Source organism: Triticum dicoccoides, chromosome 4A (assembly GCF_002162155.2).
Source record: "Triticum dicoccoides isolate Atlit2015 ecotype Zavitan chromosome 4A, WEW_v2.0, whole genome shotgun sequence".
NCBI classification, from domain to species: Eukaryota; Viridiplantae; Streptophyta; class Magnoliopsida; order Poales; family Poaceae; genus Triticum; species Triticum dicoccoides.
Window position 1 is genome coordinate 55,662,497 of NC_041386.1, and position 19,752 is coordinate 55,682,248.

At 41.4% G+C, this 19,752-nt stretch overlaps 1 protein-coding gene across 2 annotated transcripts; it reads right to left on the bottom strand.

The window, feature by feature from the left end:
* Window positions 1-1,788: 1,788 nt before the first annotated feature.
* LOC119284934 (probable methionine--tRNA ligase) lies at window positions 1,789-7,816 on the bottom strand. Of its 2 annotated transcripts, XM_037564120.1 has the most exons (17): window positions 7,641-7,816; window positions 7,384-7,528; window positions 6,986-7,139; window positions 6,748-6,903; window positions 6,383-6,613; window positions 6,167-6,310; window positions 5,265-5,355; window positions 4,251-4,357; window positions 4,053-4,167; window positions 3,761-3,879; window positions 3,572-3,637; window positions 3,361-3,489; window positions 3,135-3,278; window positions 2,939-3,065; window positions 2,470-2,687; window positions 2,276-2,377; window positions 1,789-2,172 (listed from the first exon to the last, which is right to left on the bottom strand). In XM_037564120.1, the coding sequence occupies exons 1-17, from the start codon at window positions 7,753-7,755 to the stop codon at window positions 1,942-1,944; spliced, it is 2,394 nt and encodes a 797-aa protein (XP_037420017.1). In that variant the 5' UTR covers window positions 7,756-7,816; the 3' UTR covers window positions 1,789-1,941. The 2 variants fall into 2 exon arrangements, with proteins under 2 accessions (XP_037420017.1, XP_037420018.1); XM_037564121.1 differs by lacking the exons at window positions 7,384-7,528; window positions 7,641-7,816 and adding an exon at window positions 7,253-7,370.
* Between the last annotated feature and the right edge of the window lie 11,936 nt (window positions 7,817-19,752).

Consider the following 19,752-nt stretch of genomic DNA (forward strand, 5'->3'; position numbering starts at 1 on the left):
GATGAGGCCGCGCTCCGCCAAGTACCATGCCTTGACCTTCTCGTCCATCGTCGACATGTCTGCCGCCATCAAGAATGCCAGGTCAGTGTTCCTCTTCTTCGCAGCGACGTTGGTCCTAAGAAGGTCGAGCTTCATGTCCTGCTTTGTCATCAACTCCGACCACCGCGCGTCGGATTTCTCCTCCCTCTTTGCGGTGCTATTCTTGGCGTCAGTGATGCACTGCTCGATTGATGATTGCAGCCGTTCGGCAGCGGGTGCCACGTCCCTCGCCGTCTTGGCTCTTTTGTTGCGATCAGGGCGCCCATGCACCACCCTCAGGACAGGCGTGTCTAGCTTGTACATCTCCTTGGCCTTGACGAGGGTGAGCCGGACCTTCCTCCACTTCTCGCACGACTCGATCCGGGAGAACACGTGAAGGAACTTGAACTTTTGGTCGCTATTGTCCTGGCGATACATGTTGAACATCTGAACCATCTGCGCAGCCGAAGAACAAGTGTTGGCGACGTACACGGCGAAAGAAGTGAGCCGGCGGATGGACATACCTGACCCTCGACGTTGGCGCCGCTTTTCGGGCGAGCCGCGATCTCCCCGACGATCCCATGCCATTTGTTGCAAGCCGCCTGGATGATCGCCCAATGGTTCGCCATGGCCTTGTCGCCGCGCTCCATGTGGATGGTGGCGAAGTAGGGGTCGACCAGCTTGTGCTCATCGAACGCCGTCTTGATCTGTCTCCAGTACGTGTTTGTGTTCCGATTCGAGCCGGTGATCAGGTCGATGCTGACGGTCTTCCATGCTTCGCCGAGGCACTCATCTTCCTTGGACGTCCACTTGACGCGGGGCTCGCCCGGCCTGGCACTGGCCGCCCGCTTCTTCTTTCTTCCTTTCATCGCCGGCTCCATCTCCTCCTCCGCCTGTTCTTCCTCCTCCCCCTCCTCGGTGCCGTCGAGCTCGTCGTCCATGTCGACGGCGGTGTCCATTGTTTTGTCTTGCGTGTGGAACCCGGGGCAGGAGGAGGCGGCGATCGAGCCGCTCGTGATGATCTCGTCCATGTAAACGTCGGTGGCGTCGGGGTTGCCGAACTGTGGCGCCGAGACGTGTGCGAAGGATAGAGCGCCCCGGCGCAGAGGCGGCGTCGGCGAGGCTGAGTACGCCGGTGGCAAATAGATGTACTGGGTGTGGAGGCCAACGGTGAACGCGGGGGAGGGAGTGCGTTGGTCGGTCTTCAGGCCAGAGGGGGAGGCACACGGCGGCGCGCCATGCGGGGAGGTGATGTTGGGGTTGAAACTACCATGTGCATCACCGTCGAAGTAGCCAGGCGAGGGTGCGTGCCCCCAAAGCGGCGGCGGCGGCGAGAAGTTGGCCGGGGATGCGACGCTCTGTTGGCTCCCCGACGTAGCTTGTGGGCAGTAGTGGCAGCGCGAATTCATCATCCCCATGTGAGACGTATCTGCCTGCTCCGCTGCTGCTGCGTCCCTGGCCTTCTTAGCGATGAGCCTATTCCGCCGGTCGATGGTGACAGCCTCCCAGCGCTAAACCTCCGCCCTTCACTCAGCGTTGGACATGCCCGATGGTCTTGCCATCAGCTTCCTTTACTTCGGCTGGGTGGAATCAAGAGTGGCAGTGCAGTGACAGCGAGGGGAGGGGCCAAATACTTCTTCGGCAGCATGGCGGGGCGGAAGGGGAAAACAATGAGGAAATGGAGGGAAAGGGGGAAAACGGCGGGAATAGGCCTGTCTGTCGCCTCACTGTTGAGCCGAAAGTACACTCAAAAAGGGGGAGGGGGGGAGGTGACAAACAACAAGCGTTCTTCAATCACAACGGTGTGCAGAGCAGTGCTCGAAAGGCGTCAAATTTTTCAAAAAAAAAAAGAGTAAATCAGCAATATTAACTTCCAATGAAATCAGACAGCGATTCAGTCAGACTGCAGATTGGGCACTGTGCCTAGCGAATCTCCCCATTCGCTATCGTCTTGACCTTGCATACTCCAGCCGAAGTTGTGAATGGAACATCTTTGTAGCACGCCACCAGCTCACCGTTGCTGTGCAGATCAGCGGACAACTTCTCCCAGGTTTTGCTTTTGGCGTTAAGAGAAGCCTCGGGCTCACCAGAGAACCCGGCAAAGGTCACCCTCTCCCCAACAGCAGCGGATTCTGGAGGCTCAACCAACTCAACCTAAAATTTCAAATGTCAGTTTCCACAAACCGGAAGTGGCTGCTACTGTACATTCATGATGATTTATCAAACAAAGAGCACATGAGAGCCAAACGTTCCTTACCTTTGTATGGTCCTTATTCGATGCGGCCAAAACCATAGCATGTGATTTTATACCGCGCATTGCCACCGGTTTAAGATTGCAGAGCACACAAACTTTCCGGTTCTGCTCATTCGTACCATAAATTGCAAATTAGGGAGGTAGGACCAATCAGCATACCAATGTCGCGACTACAAATGATACTAAGAAAGACAGACCTGCATTTCTTCAAGAGGGATGAATTTGACAAGCCCGCTAACCACTGTTCTTGGTGCCTCTTCTCCAACATCGATCTCTTCTATGTAAAGTGAATCAGCATCTGGATGCTTCTCTGCTTTTCTGATAAGCCCTACACGAATATCCAGCTTGGCAACTGAGACTTCCTCTGCTGTCTTTGATTTCGAACCACCAGATTGTTTCTTCTTTGAACTTCCCTCTGATACAAAAGCAAGAGAAAACTGGCCAATGAATTTCTAGAGTTATGAAACTGGTTCAGCAGAAGGTAACTCAAGAGCGCTTCAAACATAAGAAAGACGGCGCACTCTGCACCAGTATTTTCAGGAAAACATACAAATTGCAGACAATTGAGCCACAAAGAGAAGCCTGTTTATAGATTGCCACAGAAAAAAAATAACTGTTCTCCCATGTAATTCATGCAAAAATATATAGCAAGAATTTCTTAAGTACCAGATAATTTTGTGCCCTTGAGCTTTTCAGCAACTTTCTTGGCCTCGGCATCAGCTTGTTCCTTCAAGATCCTTTCAGCTTGGCTGCCAGCGAATTTAATCCTAAACGCCTCGACTTGTTCGTCTTTCTGCATTATTGCTAAATATAAAAGCATGGCCAACTAACAAATTTCTTCTATCAAAATGCAAATACGCACCAGTTCCTTAAATAGAGGGACTGGCTTCCCTATTTTATGTCCCGCTGATACAAAATCCCAGGGTCTTTTTGCCTTGGCAGTTTCTCCTTTATCATCACAGAATGACAGATCTTCATCTGGGGACATATTTAATTGGTGCAGCACCTTAAGAAAGAAACATAAGAGTAAGCTCAGGCAAAGGGGGTCTATTAATAGAAACTCTGAAACATGAAAATGAGGATTATACTTCTCTAGAAAAGGAAGGCATAAAAGGCTCCAGCAGACAGGCAAGGAGATAAACAACACCAACTGAAGTTTTCATTACGATGGCACAGGTTGCTGGATCTTCCTTATAAAGCCTCCAAAACTGGCTCTCCTGTATTCAGCAAAGCAAAGATAAGATATAACAGTGCTATTTAAAAACACAAATGGAAACCAAGACAAAGAAATATATTTACTTGCAAATATGCATTTCCATCACTAGAAATCGCCATCGCACTCTTCAGTCCTTGTTTCAGTTTAACCTGTAGCGAAAGGAGTGAACATTCTATTTTAGATCCTTGTAGCTGGCACAATGAAATAACATAAAACTAGAGAGATAATGCAGGAACTTGTGCCATTTCACATGGTTCAAGTAAATGAATTACCTTCTCCATTGCTTCAAGATATTGTTCAACCCATTTATTAGTTTTTTCAGCAAGTGCATTGGTCGATGGATGTGACTCCGCATTAGGAGCATCAGGTATGATGGAGTCATATCCGCCTCCTACCAGAAAAGCAGATCAAAAATCAACTTAAACAAAAGTGTGGAAGATAAGGAATGATGATATAGTATGGCAGCGAATCACAGATAATCAAGATAAATCCTAAAACAAAGAAATCAACTGATAATCCTTCTAGACAGTTAGATGTCAGGTGCAAGATTCTCCAGTGACTAACCAGCTGGTTTGGCAACAAAGCTTAGCACACGGTTGATGAAGTTTCCCAGGTTGTTCAGCAACTCACTGTTCAATTTAGCTTGTAAATCAGCCCAAGTGAACAGTGTATCTGATACCTGAACACCCAAAACAGAAAAATATCGCAATCAATGCCATTATCAGATATTTTAAATCTATTGAACAAAATGTCTATACAAACCTCAGGGCGGTTCATAAGCAAGTAGTATCGCCATACTTCAGACGGAATATTAGTAGTCTTCGCATCATTGCCAAAGACACCAATACCATGACTCTTGGAAAATTTTCCTATAGATGTGAGGAATATTTAGCTATTATCAAGGGAATAAACATACATAATGTGCCAATATCACATATGAATCTACTTCAGAGTAATTTGAATCAGGCCCATGCATAACAGTGTCTCGATCTTGCTGGAACATATCTTAGTCCATAAGACATATGTTTAGCCAAGCAAAGAGGATAAACAAACTAGAGTGCCATAACGGATTAACAGTATAACCCAATTTCTTCAAACCATTCATCCAATTTCATGCTAATATTCTCTGGTGGCAGAAGAACAAGGGAGCAGTGAGCATGACCCATAATGAAAACAGGGCTCATTGCTAAATACTCCCTCCGTTCCTAAATATAAGACCTTTTAGAGATTCCACTATGGACTACATCCGGATGTATATAGACATACTATAGAGTGTAGATTCACTCATTTTGCTCCGTATGTGGTCTATATTGAAATCTCTGAAAGGTCTTATATTTAGGAATGGAGGGAGTACAAAGCAATAATATACGAACACAAACCTACACAGCTAGTCATTCTGGGCACCTGTGAAGAAAGAGAAGCGTTGAGGCTTGAGAAAGGTGTCGACTACTTCTGCAGCTTGAAGTGCATCACAATGCACCACAGCACACAGTGCAAGCATGGGCCAAATACTGGGCAGTGAGCAATATGTTCTGGTAAAAGAAATTGCACTTCGGGAAGGCCAGGTCGATAAGCCTCTGCAATTGCAGGGGGTGTAAACAGAACGGGTATTTCTTTGGTGTAAATAGATGTAGCCGGATATGCTTTACTCATAAATCTCTAGAAAGCATAGGAATTTCAGCTCAAGTAAATAAGAAAGCAATAACCAAGTATGAATGACTAGCATGAACTGTGCACCAATCAAGCATTAGGTTCAAACAAAAATGTGGAAAGTACCTGCTTCATAGTTCAAATATTCAGTAACACTTATGGTCTTCATCATTGTCCAGTTTTCACCAGTTCCCAGTAGTGTTGAAGGGAACATGACCTGAAAGTTACCTTTAAACAAATAAGTACTTCATGGGAAAAAAGTACAGGCATTAAAAGAAAGTCAGTATACACATATGCTATCCATACATTTCAATACAGCTCGCATCAGACTGGCTTCTTAAAGGACTTTTTTCGATTTCAGAAAGTACTAATTACTTGAAACGAAAGCAACCTTTTATGAGGTATAACAGAAAATTCATGCCGGAATTAGCTAAAGCACATCAAATGCAACTGGCCCTCAAATAAATGGATCTGTGTGCTTGTAGCTCTTGCGTGATTTAACCATTGGTTATAAAATAAAACAAAATATCCTTATAAAAAATAATGTCAAACAATCACAGGACTCGACTGAATGGAGGGTCAAATATTCAGCAAGAAATCATAATCTGCATTTTTCAGTCGTATTTTGTGGTGAAAACATATCCACTCGTGGCTGGAAGTACTATTGTCCTGACTTGGCAGTTAAACAAAACTTTATTCACAAATATATGCACTAATATAGGGTATGTTTGGATGGTATCCAAAACCTACCCTACAAATTATTTGGTCATGGCCAAAACTTTGTTATTTGGTTGGATGGCTGATGACATTTTGGCTTGCCAATGCCTCTTTTGGTAACTCTAGTTCATCTTTCTTGCCATATTGCCCAACTCATGGGCAAGGAAAAGCTTGACCAAAATTTTGGCTAGCAAATTGTTTGGTATGTCTAACTTGGGCACAAACCAAACATGAAGCCAAATAACTACTAAATTTGTGCCAAAACAAAGCTTGAATGACTAAAGATGTTCACCATATCATAGGCATCATACCGTGTGAAATGGCACATTATCTTTACCCATGAACTGGAACAACTCTACATTATCAGGATCCTTCCACCACTTCTCCCAATCAGGCGTATATGATGCTGTGATAGATATGTATCCAATTGGTGCATCAAACCAGACATAAAACACCTGCAAAAAACAGAAATGAGATAAGATAAACGCATAACAGCAAAGATATATTCATATCTGATATGCCCAAACCTTGTCTTTATACTTCTCATGTGGAACAGGAACTCCCCATTTAAGATCTCTGGTGATACAGCGTTGCTTTAACCCTTCCTTCAACCATGCGTTTGTTGCTTGAATAGCATTTTGACTCCACATACCAGCTACTGAAGTGTTGTTAATATAGTTTACCAACTTATCACTCAATAGAGGAAGCTCCAGGAATAAGTGATCTGTGTCACGAATACGTGGAGCATTCTTACAGACCTGCAAAAAAGAAACAGCACAGGAAAATTCATCATATGCAGTTTCACGCGGCACACACCTCGTGTGCTCAGGTGAATCATAATGATACACCGAACACAACTAAATATGTTACAAAAAGTATTCTGTATGCTCACCTTACACTTTGGATCAATTAACTCAGTTGGGTTCAACAATTTGCTGCAGTTTTCACATTGATCACCCCTTGCTGCTTCATAGTTACAGCCTTCTGTCGGACATTTCCCCTCCACAAGCCTATCGGCTAAGAATCGCTCGCACGTGTCACAATAAAGCTGCAAAGCAGAAAAATATTGCATAACAGAAACAACATGCGGAGATGAATATATACAAGGTCGGGCAAGGAATTAGCTGTACCTGCTGCATGGTGTTCTCTGTGAGCCATTTGTTTTCCATCAGTTTATGGAAAATTGCCTGGCAGACTTCTGTCTGTTCAGGAGCGGACGTCCGCCCAAACTTGTCAAACTTTATGTCGAACCACTTGTAGACCTCGTCATGGATAACATGGTACCTGCATTTTCAGCCAGGAAAGCTTACTACGAATAAAATGCCTTCATTATTCATATGAACTATGGAAATTTTACTAACTAGGTGTATAGCATATCATAGGTTGATAACTGAAACCTTCGTGCGTATTTGTATGTGCGGCAATTCAAAGCAGTGTTGGATAGATTTCATAACGGTCGATTGCCGAATCCTGTACAAACAAACCAAAATTAAACTAAAAAGGCATCGAGAGGTGAAGGCTCTCTCACTTGTCGCAGATCTCCTTGGGCGAGCACTTCTCCTCCAAGGCCTTGGTCTCGGTGGCCGTCCCGTACTCGTCGGTGCCGCATATGTAGATGGCGTTGTACCCCCGCAGCCGGCAGTACCGCGCGAACACGTCGGCGCTGAGCACGCCTGCAGAACGCGACCAAAATCGAAACCATCAGAGAAGATAAAACCGGGGGCGAACAGCGAGAGCTCGAGGAAACAAAATTGGGGGAGATAGCACAGCAGAAGGGATGCTCACAGCCGATGATGTTCCCCAGGTGCGGGACGTTGTTGACATAGGGCAAAGCGCTGGTGATGAGTATGTTGCGGCGACCGGGGATCGGAAGCTTCGGCGGCGGCGGCGGTGACGCCATGGGGAGGGACGAGAGGGTTTAGCCGTTTAGGGTTAGGAGAATTAGCGATGGTTTTCTGTGAGTCACTGTCTCATTGGTCCCATTAAACTATGGGTCCCTCTGGCTCTGGGGCCTATATGGCAGGGAGACAGGCGTGCAGCGTGCTCCATCCAAGATTCTCGCAAAAGTAAAAGGCGTGCTCCATCCAATAGAACGAACGGGTGCTCCAGCCTTCAGACCAGGCAGTTGGAATCTTAAAGCTCCTCTTTTTGCACTCATGGTTATAAAATGTTGAACTGGACATTTTTTTCAGACTACTACTCCCTCCGTTCCAAAATATAGTGCTTTATTTTTTTCCATGCTTTAACTTTGATCATAAATTTAACCAACAAGACCGACTGCGACGGAAATACAAGATCGTTAGTTAAATTTATGGTTAAAGTTGTACCTTGGAAAACATGAGCCACTATATTTTGGAATAAAGGGAGTATGATTCAAAAGGTTTCATATGGATTCTGGAGGATTATATTCCTATGATTTTTTCTATTTTTGTTGTTTAATTCATAGGGTTAAATTCTATAGAAAATCCATTTCAATACAATTTGTAGGAAAATTTTCATCCACTCAACCTTTATGCAAATAATTCTTTGTGTTTACTTTGGTGTAATCAAACAAATTTTGATAAATAAAAAACATATAGAATCTAAGTAGACATGTCATCTTAATCATGCGGGTTTTTTCGAAATAACTAACTAAGAAGTATTCCTTCCAAAGATCACTTCCACCTTGACAAGTTGCGACAAGTAGCGTGTTGCATGTGCACCACTTGTTGCAACCTTAGAGTTTTCTCTTTTTTTGTGCATTCGTTTATTTAAAATGTTTAATCTCTTATACCACGCGTCCATCATTTTCACCTCAAGATCTTCAAAACTAGATCCCGTGTTGATAGGTTTCGACAAACATTTTTTCACGAAAAAAATGAATCGGGAGCATTTTTTCCTTTCTGAAAAGCCACTCATTTTTTCCCTTCCCGAAAAGACCAAAGCCAGGCGATCCGCGCTATGTCCGCACTGCCCCCCAAGGAGGAGAAAGGCGAGGACGGCGAGTCGGCGACGAATCAGACAATTCCGACAGTGAGCAGATCCGACTAGATCCATTCTGTGTTTTCGACCGCTACTTTCGCAAGGACGACGGGAAGAGCAAAGGCAAGGGCAAGGTCGGCCATGGATGAACTTCTCCAGGCATCATTTTGTTTGTAGTTAACATGGCATGTCAAATGTTGGTAGTCCGATGACATGCATTTAGCTACGTACACTAATATGGATTTGCATGAGCTAATATGGATTTTAGTATTCGGTTTAGATGCATCCGGTTGTGGAGGAGCAATTTTGTGTGATGCCCGGTCACTGTCCACAGGCGCGTCCGCGTACGTTTGTGTTGGAGATATGCCCTAAAGGCAATCATGTATGATGATATTTTCTATGCGTTTATGAATAAAGATAGTCCTTGGACATTATCAATGAGGTGTATCAGCAAGTACGTGACTTGTTTGTGGGACTATGCATTGTATGATGAACGTCCTAAAAGGTCTGTAGTCGAAAGGGTTGTCTGGACGTGCAGCCGACTAGACTAGCATATGCCACGGTCGATGGCTTGGTCTCACTAGCCATGGAGCATTGGATGCTACCGGATAATATGGACTCGGAAGGATCTGGTCGGTTCGACGTGGTCGGATCCGAGTTGAGATAAGGTCCGAGTCGGACAGGCCCAACTATGAGACGCAGCGATATGTCATATGTGAGTCTCTATTACAACATACGTTCTATGTCCTAAGACCTGAGCTGGCGCATGTACTCGACAGACTTGCTTTGGGCCAACCAAACGCTACTCCGTGACTGGTGATATGTCTCCAACGTATCTATAATTTTTGATTGCTTCATGCTATATTATCTACTGTTTTGGACTATATTGGGCTTTATTTTCCACTTTTATATTATTTTGGGGACTAATCTATTAACCGGAGGCCCATCTCAGAATTGCTGTTTTTTGCCTATTTCAGTGTTTCGAAGAAACGGAATATCAAACGGAGTCCAAACGGAATAAAATCTTCGGGAACGTGATTATCTCACCGAATGTGATCCAGGAGACTTGGACCCTGCTCCAAGGAACAAAAGAGGCGGTCACGAGGGTGGGGGCGCCCCCCCTAGGGTGCGCCCCCCTGCCTCGTGGGCCCATGTTGCTCCTCCGGCATACTTTTTCCTCCTATATATACACACGTACCCCCAAACGATCAGAAGAGGAGCCAAAAACCTAATTCCACCGCCGCAACTTTCCGTATCCACGAGATCCCATCTTGGGGCCTATTCCGGAGCTCCACCGGAAGAGGGCCGTCATCACGGAGGGCTTCTACATCACCATAGCCTCTCCGATGAAGTGTGAGTAGTTTACCTCAGACCTTCGGGTCCATAGTTAGTAGCTAGATGGCTTCTTCTCTCTCTTTGAATCTCAATACAAAGTTTTCCCCCTTTCTCGTGGAGATCTATTCGATGTAATCTTCTTTTTGCGGTGTGTTTGTTGAGACCGATGAATTGTGGGTTTATGATCAAGTCTATCTATGAATAATATTTGAATCTTCTCTGAATTCTTTTATGTATGGTTGGTTATCTTTGCAAGTCTCTTAGAATTATCCGTTTGGTTTGGCCAACTAGATTGGTAGTTCTTACCATGGGAGAAGTGCTTAGCTTTGGGTTCGATCTTGCGGTGTCCTTACCTAGTGACAGAAGGGGCAGCAAGGCGCGTATTGTATCGTTGCCATCGAGGATAACAAGATGGGGTTTATTTCATATTGCATGAATTTATCTCTCTACATCATGTCATCTTGCTTAAGGCGTTACTCTGTTTTTAACTTAATACTCTAGATGCATGCTGGATAGCGGTCGATGAGTGGAGTAATAGTAGTAGATGCAGAATCGTTTCGATCTACTTGTCACGGACGTGATGCCTATATACATGATCATGCCTAAATATTCTCATAATTATGCTCAATTCTATCAATTGCTCAACAGTAATTTGTTCACCCACCGTAGAATACTTATGCTCTTGAGAGAAGCCACTAGTGAAACCTATGGCCCCCGGGTCTATTCTCATCATATCAACCTCCATCACATTTATATTGTTTTGCTATTTACTTTGATTTTACTTTTTACTTTGCATCTTTATATCAAAAATACCAAAAATATTCTATCTATCAGATCTCACTCTCGTAAGTGACCGTGAAGGGCTTGACAACCCCTAATCGCGTTGGTTGCGAGTAGCTATCGCTTTGTGTAGGTACGAGGGACTTGAGCGTGGGCTCCTACTAGATTGATACCTTGGTTTTCAAAAACTAAGGGAAATACTTACGCTACTCTGTTGCATCATCCCTTCCTCTTCGGGGAAAACCAACACAAGCTCAAGACGTAGCAAGAAGGATTTCTGGTGCCGTTGCCGGGGAGTCTATGCAAAAAGTCATATACCAAGTACCCATCACAATCCATATCTCTCGCATTACATTATTTGCCATTTGCCTCTCATTTTCCTCTCCCCTCAATTCACCCTTGCCGTTTTATTTTCCCTCTCTCTCTATCCTCCCTCTCGATTTGCCTCTTTTTGCTCGTTTGCTTTTGTTTGCTTGTGTGTTAGATTGCTTGTTTGTCGCGATGGCTCAAGATACTACTAAATTGTGTGACTTCACCAATACCAATAATAATGATTTCCTTAGCACTCCGATTGCTCCTCTTACCGAAGAATCTTGTGAAATTAATACTGCTTTGTTGAATCTTGTTATGAAAGATCAAATTCGCCGGCCTTCCTAGTGAAGATGCCGCTACTCACCTAAATAGCTTCGTTGATTTATGTGATATGCAAAAGAAAAAGGATGTCAATAATGATGTCGTTAAATTGAAGCTATTTCCTTTTTCTCTTAGAGATCGTGCTAAAGCTTGGTTTTCATATTTGCCTAAGAATAGTATTGATTCATGGAACAAGTGCAAAGATGCTTTTATCTCTAAGTATTTTCCTCCCGCTAAGATCATCTATCTTAGAAACGATATTATGAACTTTAAACAATTTGATCATGAACATGTTGCACAAGCTTGGGAGAGAATGAAATTAATGATACGTAATTGCCCTACTCATGGTTTGAATTTGTGGATGATTATACAAAAAATTTATGCCGGATTGAATTTTGCTTCTAGAAATCTTTTAGATTCGGCTGCGGGAGGCACTTTTATGGAAATCACTTTAGGAGATGGTACTAAACTCCTAGATAATATTATGGTTAATTATTCTCAATGGCATACTGAAAGAACTTCTAATAAAAAAAAGTGCATGTGATAGAGAAAATTAATGTGTTGAGTGGAAAGATGGATGAACTTATGAAATTATTTGCTACTAAGAGTGTTTCCTCTGATCCTAATGATATGCCTTTGTCTACTTTGATTGAGAATAATAATGAATCTATGGATGTGAATTTTATTGGTAGCAATGTTGGGGATATCGCTTATCAGGAACTTATCGGTTGACCCATGATAAGGGGTAAATCGGCCAGTTTATCGGCATTTCGGCCAATTTATCGCCATATCGGCTGATTTATCGGCCAGTTTATCGGCATTTCGGCCAATTTATCGCCATATCGGCTGATTTATCGGCCGATTTATCTTATCGGTCAAACAACGGTAAGCGGTAAATCGGCCGATTTATCAGAATATCGGAAGATATCTTGAACAGTGGTTGGTAGGAATAATTTTGGTAACAACTCTTATAGAGGGAATTTTAATCCTAGGCCATATCCTAGTAATCCTTCTAATAATTATGAGAATTCCTACAACAACTCTTATGGAAATTATAATAAGATGCCCTCTGATTTTGAATCTAATATTAAAGAATTTATTTCTTCGCAAAAGAATTTTAATGCTATGATTGAAGAAAAATTGCTTAAGATTGATGATTTGGGTAGGAACGTTGATAGAATTGCTCTTGATGTTGATGCTTTGAAACTTAGATCTATTGCACCTAAGCATGATATTAATGAGTCTCTAAAAGCCATGGGAATTTCAATTGATGAGTGTAAAGAAAGAACCGCTAGGATGCGTGCTTCCAAAGATGCCATTATTAAAGCGTGTTCTTCCAGTTCCTATGAAAGTAATGATGAAGGTCTAAAAGTTATTGATGTGTCTTCAATTAAATCTTTGTTTTGCAATATAAATCTTGATGGAACTGAATATGATCTTCCTTTACCTAGAAGGCGTTCTAAAAATTTGGAGTGTTTAGATCTTAATGACGAAATTGATGAAAGTGGGATGGAAAGAAATAAAAATCTAGATGTTGCTAAACCCACTATATTGGGTTTCAAGGAATTTAATTATGAAAGTTGCTCTTTGATTGATTGTATTTCCTTGTTGCAATCCGTGCTAAATTCTCCACATGCTTATAGTCGAAATAAAGCCTTTACCGAACATATTGTTGATGCCTTGATGCAATCCTATGAAGAAAAACTTGGGTTGAAAGTTTCTATCCCTAGAAAACTCTATGATGAGTGGGAACCAACTATTAAAATTAAAATTAAAGATCATTAGTTTTATGCTTTGTGTGATTTGGGTGCTAGTGTCTCTACTATTCCCAAGACTTTGTGTGATTTACTAGATTTCCGTAATTTTGATGATTGCTCTCTAAACTTGCATCTTGCGGATTCCACTATTAAGAAACCTATGGGAAGAATTAATGATGTTCTTATTGTTGCAAATAGGAATTATGTGCCTGTAGATTTCATTGTTCTTGATATAGATTGCAATCCTTCTTGTCCTATTATTCTTGGTAGACCTTTCCTTAGAACGGTTGGTGCGATTATTGATATGAAGGAAGGAAATATTAGATTCCAATTTCCATTAAAAAGGGGCATGGAACACTTTCCAAGAAATAAAATAAAATTACCATATGAAACTATCATGAATTGCCTACCAAAGATGGCAATACCTAAATCTATTCATGCTTGTTATGCCTAGTTAGGGGCGTTAAACGATAGCGCTTGTTGGGAGGCAACCCAATTTTATTCTTATTCCTTGCTATTTGCTCCTGTTTAGTAATAAATAAATTATTTAGCCTCTGTTTAGGTTGTGTTTTTTGTGTTTAATTAGTGTTTGGGCCAAGTAGAATCTATGGAAAGATTTGGGGAAAGTCTTGTTCAACTTGCTGTAAAAAACAGAGACTTTAGCGCTCACGAGAACTGCTATCATTTTTATTTTAAGAGTGATATTTAGTTAATTCTTTTTGCAGATGATTAATAGATAAATTCCTCACGTCCAGAAATTTATTTTAGAATTTTTGGGGTTCCAGATCTTGCCCTAGCTACAGATCACTACAGACTGTTCTGTTTTTGACAGATTCTGTTTTTTGTGTGTTGTTTGCTTATTTTGATGAATCTATGGCTAGTAAAATAGTTTATAATCCATAGAGAAGTTGGAATACATTAGGTTTAACACCAATATAAATAAATAATGAGTTCATTACAGTACCTTGAAGTGGTCTTTTGTTTTCTTTCGCTAACGGAGCTCACGAGTTTTCTATTTTGAGTTTTGTGTTGTGAAGTTTTCAAGTTTTGAGTGAATTCTTTTGATGGATCATGGAATAAGGAGTGGAAAGAGCCTAAGCTTGGGGATGCCCATGGCACCCCAAAGATAATCAAAGGACACCAAAAAGTTAAAGCTTGGGGATGCCCCGGAAGGCATCCCCTCTTTTCGTCCACTTCCATCGGTAATTTACTTGGAGCTATATTTTTATTCACCAACATGATATGTGTTTTGCTTGAAGCGTCTTGTATTATTTGTGTCTTTGTTTGCTAGTATATCACAATCATCCTTGTTGTACACATCTTTTGAGAGAGCCATACATGAATTAAAATTTGATATAATACTCTATGTGCTTCACTTATATCTTTTGAGCTAGATAATTTTGCTTTATGTGCTTCACTTATATCCTTCGAGTTAGATAATTTTTCTCTATGTGCTTCACTTAGATCTTTTAGAGCATGGTGGTGGATTCGTTTTAAAGAAACTATTAATCTCTTATGCTTCACTTAAATTAATTTGAGAGTGTCTTAAATAGCATGGTAATTAGCCTAATAATAATATGCTTGGTATTCAAGATTTCTGAAACTTTCTTTTGAGTGTGTTGAATACTAAGAAAAGATTGAAGCATGATAATTGTTTTGAGATATGGAGGTGATAATATTAAAGTCATGCTAGTCGAGTAGTTGTGAATTTAAAGAATACTTGTGTTGAAGTTTGTGATTCCCGAAGCATGCACGTATGGTGAACCGTTATGTGATGAAGTCGGAGCATGATTTATTTATTGATTGTCTTTCTTATGAGTGGCGGTCGGGGATGAGCGATGGTTTTTTCCTACCAATCTATCCCCCTAGGAGCATGCGCGTAGTACTTTGCTTTGATAGCTTCTAAATTTTTTGCAATAAGTATATGAGTTCTTTATGACTAATGTTGAGTCCATGGATTATACGCACTCTTACCCTTCCACCCTTGCTAGCCTCTCTAATACCGCGCAACTTTCGCCGGTATCATACACCTACCATATACCTTCCTCAAAACAGCCACCATACCTACCTACTATGGCATTTCCATAGCCATTCCGAGATATATTGCCATGTAACTTTCCACCATCTAGTTCATCATGACACATTCATCATTGTCATATTGCATATCTCGGTACACCACCGGATGCATTCACATAGAGTCATATTTTGTTCTAAGTATCGAGTTGTAATTGTTGAGTTGTAAGAAAAAATAAAAGTGTGATGATCATCATTATTAGAGCATTGTCCCAGTGAGGGAAGAATGATGGAGACTATGATTCCCCCACAAGTCGGGATGAGACTCCGGACGAAAAAAAAAGAGGCCAAAGAAGCCCAAATAAAAAAAGAGAAAGGCCATAAAAAAAGAGAGAAAGGCCATACAAAAAAAATATAAAATGATGAGAGAAAAAGAGAGAAGGGACAATGTTACTATCCTTTTACCACACTTGTGCTTCAAAGTAGCACCATGATCTTCATAGTAGAGAGTCTCTCATGTTATCACTTTCATATACTAGTAGGAATCTTTCATTATAGAACTTGGCTTGTATATTCCAATGATGGGCTTTCTCAAATTGCCCTAGGTCTTCATGAGCAAGCAAGTTGGATGCACACCCACTAGTTTTTTTGTTGAGCTTTCATATATTTATAGCTCTAGTGCATCCGTTGCATGGCAATCCCTACTCACTCACATTGATATCTATTGATGGGCATCTCCATAGCCCGTTGATACGCCTAGTTGATGTGAGACTATCTTCTCCCTTTTTGTCTTCTCCACAACCATCATTCTATTCCACCTATAGTGCTATATCCATGGCTCACGCTCATGTATTGCATGGAGATTGAAAAAGTTTTGAAAAAGTTAGAGTATGAAACAATTGCTTGGCTTGTCATCGGGGTTGTGAATGATTTAAATACTTTGTGTGGGGAAGATGGAGCATAGCTAGACTAAATGATTTTGTAGGGATAACTTTCTTTAGCCATGTTATTTTGAGAAGACATAATTGCTTTGTTAGTATGCTTGAAGTATTATTATTTTCTATGTCAATATAAACATTTGTCTTGAATCTTTATAATATGAATATTCATACCACAATTAAGAAGATTTGCATTGAAATTATGCCACGCAGCACTCCGCATCAAAAATTCTCTTTTTATCATTTACCTACTCGAGGACGAGCAGGAATTAAGCTTGGGGATGCCTGATACGTCTCCAACGTATCTATAATTTTTGATTGCTCCATGCTATATTATCTACTGTTTTGGACTATATTGGGCTTTATTTTCCACTTTTATATTATTTTTGGGACTAACCTATTAACCGGAGGCCCAACCCAGAATTGCTGTTTTTTTGCCTATTTCAGTGTTTCGAAGAAACGGAATATCAAACGGAGTCCAAACGGAATAAAATCTTCGGGAACGTGATTATCTCACCGAACGTGATCCAGGAGACTTGGACCCTGCTCCAAGGAACAAAAGAGGCGGTCACGAGGGTGGGGGGCGCCCCCCTAGGGCGCGCCCCCTGCCTCGTGGGCCCCTCGTTGCTCCTCCGACGTACTTCTTCCTCCTATATATACACACGTATCCCCAAACGATTAGAAGAGGAGCCAAAAACCTAATTCCACCGCCGCAACTTTCTGTATCCACGAGATCCCATCTTGGGGCCTGTTCCGAAGCTCCGCCGGAAGAGGGCCGTCATCACGGAGGGCTTCTACATCACCATAGCCTCTCCGATGAAGTGTGAGTAGTTTACCTCAGACCTTCGGGTCCATAGTTAGTAGCTAGATGGCTTCTTCTCTCTCTTTGAATCTCAATACAAAGTTCTCCCCCTCTCTCGTGGAGATCTATTCGATGTAATCTTCTTTTTGCGGTGTGTTTGTTGAGACCGATGAATTGTGGGTTTATGATCAAGTCTATCTATGAATAATATTTGAATCTTCTCTGAATTCTTTTATGTATGGTTGGTTATCTTTGCAAGTCTCTTCGAATTATCCGTTTGGTTTGGCCAACTAGATTGGTAGTTCTTGCCATGAGAGAAGTGCTTAGCTTTGGGTTCGATCTTGCGGTGTCCTTACCCAGTGACAGAAGGGGCAGCAAGGCACGTATTGTATCATTGCCATCGAGGATAACAAGATGGGGTTTATTTCATATTGCATGAATTTATCTCTCTACATCATGTCATCTTGCTTAAGGCGTTACTCTGTTTTTAACTTAATACTCTAGATGCATGCTGGATAGCGGTCGATGAGTGGAGTAATAGTAGTAGATGCAGAATCGTTTCGATCTACTTGTCACGGACGTGATGCCTATATACATGATCATGCCTAGATATTCTCATAATTATGCTCAATTCTATCAATTGCTCAACAGTAATTTGTTCACCCACCGTAGAATACTTATGCTCTTGAGAGAAGCCACTAGTGAAACCTATGGCCCCCGGGTCTATTCTCATCATATCAACCTCCATCACATTTATATTGTTTTGCTATTTACATTGATTTTACTTTTTACTTTGCATCTTTATATCAAAAATACCAAAAATATTCTATCTATCAGATCTCACTCTCGTAAGTGACCGTGAAGGGCTTGACAACCCCTAATCGCGTTGGTTGCGAGTAGCTATCGCTTTGTGTAGGTACGAGGGACTTGAGCGTGGGCTCCTACTAGATTGATACCTTGGTTTTCAAAACCTAAGGGAAATACTTACGCTACTCTGTTGCATCATCCCTTCCTCTTCGGGGAAAACCAACACAAGCTCAAGACGTAGCAAGAAGGATTTCTGGCGCCGTTGCCGGGGAGTCTACGCAAAAAGTCATATACCAAGTACCCATCACAATCCATATCTCTCGCATTACATTATTTGCCATTTGCCTCTCATTTTCCTCTCCCCTCAATTCACCCTTGCCGTTTTATTTGCCCTCTCTCTCTATCCTCCCTCTCTATTTGCCTCTTTTTGCTCGTTTGCTTTTGTTTGCTTGTGTGTTAGATTGCTTGTTTGTCGCGATGGCTCAAGATACTACTAAATTGTGTGACTTCACCAATACCAATAATAATGATTTCCTTAGCACTCCAATTGCTCCTTTTACCGATGCTGAATCTTGTGAAATTAATACTGCTTTGTTGAATCTTGTTATGAAAGATCAAATTCGCCGGCCTTCCTAGTGAAGATGTCGCTACTCATCTAAATAGCTTCGTTGATTTATGTGATATGCAAAAGAAAAAGGATGTCAATAATGATGTCGTTAAATTGAATCTATTTCCTTTTTCTCTTAGAGATCGTGCTAAAGCTTGGTTTTCATATTTGCCTAAGAATAGTATTGATTCATGGAACAAGTCCAAAGATGCTTTTATCTCTAAGTATTTTCCTCCCGCTAAGATCATCTATCTTAGAAACGATATTATGAACTTTAAACAATTTGATCATGAACATGTTGCACAAGCTTGGGAGAGAATGAAATTAATGATACGTAATTGCCCTACTCATGGTTTGAATTTTTGGATGATTATACAAAAAATTTATGCCGGATTGAATTTTGCTTCTAGAAATCTTTTAGATTCGGCTGCGGGAGGCACTTTTATGGAAATCACTTTAGGAGATGCTACTAAACTCCTAGATAATATTATGGTTAATTATTCTCAATGGCATACTAAAAGAACTTCTAATAAAAAAGTGCATGTGATAGAGGAAATTGATGTGTTGAGTGGAAAGATGGATGAACTTATGAAATTATTTGCTGCTAAGAGTGTTTCCTCTGATCCTAATGATATGCCTTTGTCTACTTTGATTGAGAATAATAATGAATCTATGGATCTGAATTTTGTTGGTAGCAATGTTGGGGATATCGCTTATCGGGAACTTATCGGTTGACCCATGATAAGGGGTAAATCGGCCAGTTTATCGGCATTTCAGCCAATTTATCGCCATATTGGCTGATTTATCGGCCGATTTATCTTATCGGTCAAACAACGGTAAGCGGTAAATCGGCCGATTTATCAGAATATCGGAAGATATCTTGAACAGTGGTTGGTAGGAATAATTTTGGTAACAACACTTATAGAGGGAATTTTAATCCTAGGCCATATCCTAGTAATCCTTCTAATAATTATGAGAATTCCTACAACAACTCTTATGGAAATTATAATAAGATGCCCTCTGATTTTGAATCTAATATTAAAGAATTTATTTCTTCGCAAAAGAATTTTAATGCTATGATTGAAGAAAAATTGCTTAAGATTGATGATTTGGGTAGGAACGTTGATAGAATTGCTCTTGATGTTGATGCTTTGAAACTTAGATCTATTCCACCTAAGCATGATATTAATGAGTCTCTAAAAGCCATGGGAATTTCAATTGATGAGTGTAAAGAAAGAACCGCTAGGATGCGTGCTTCCAAAGA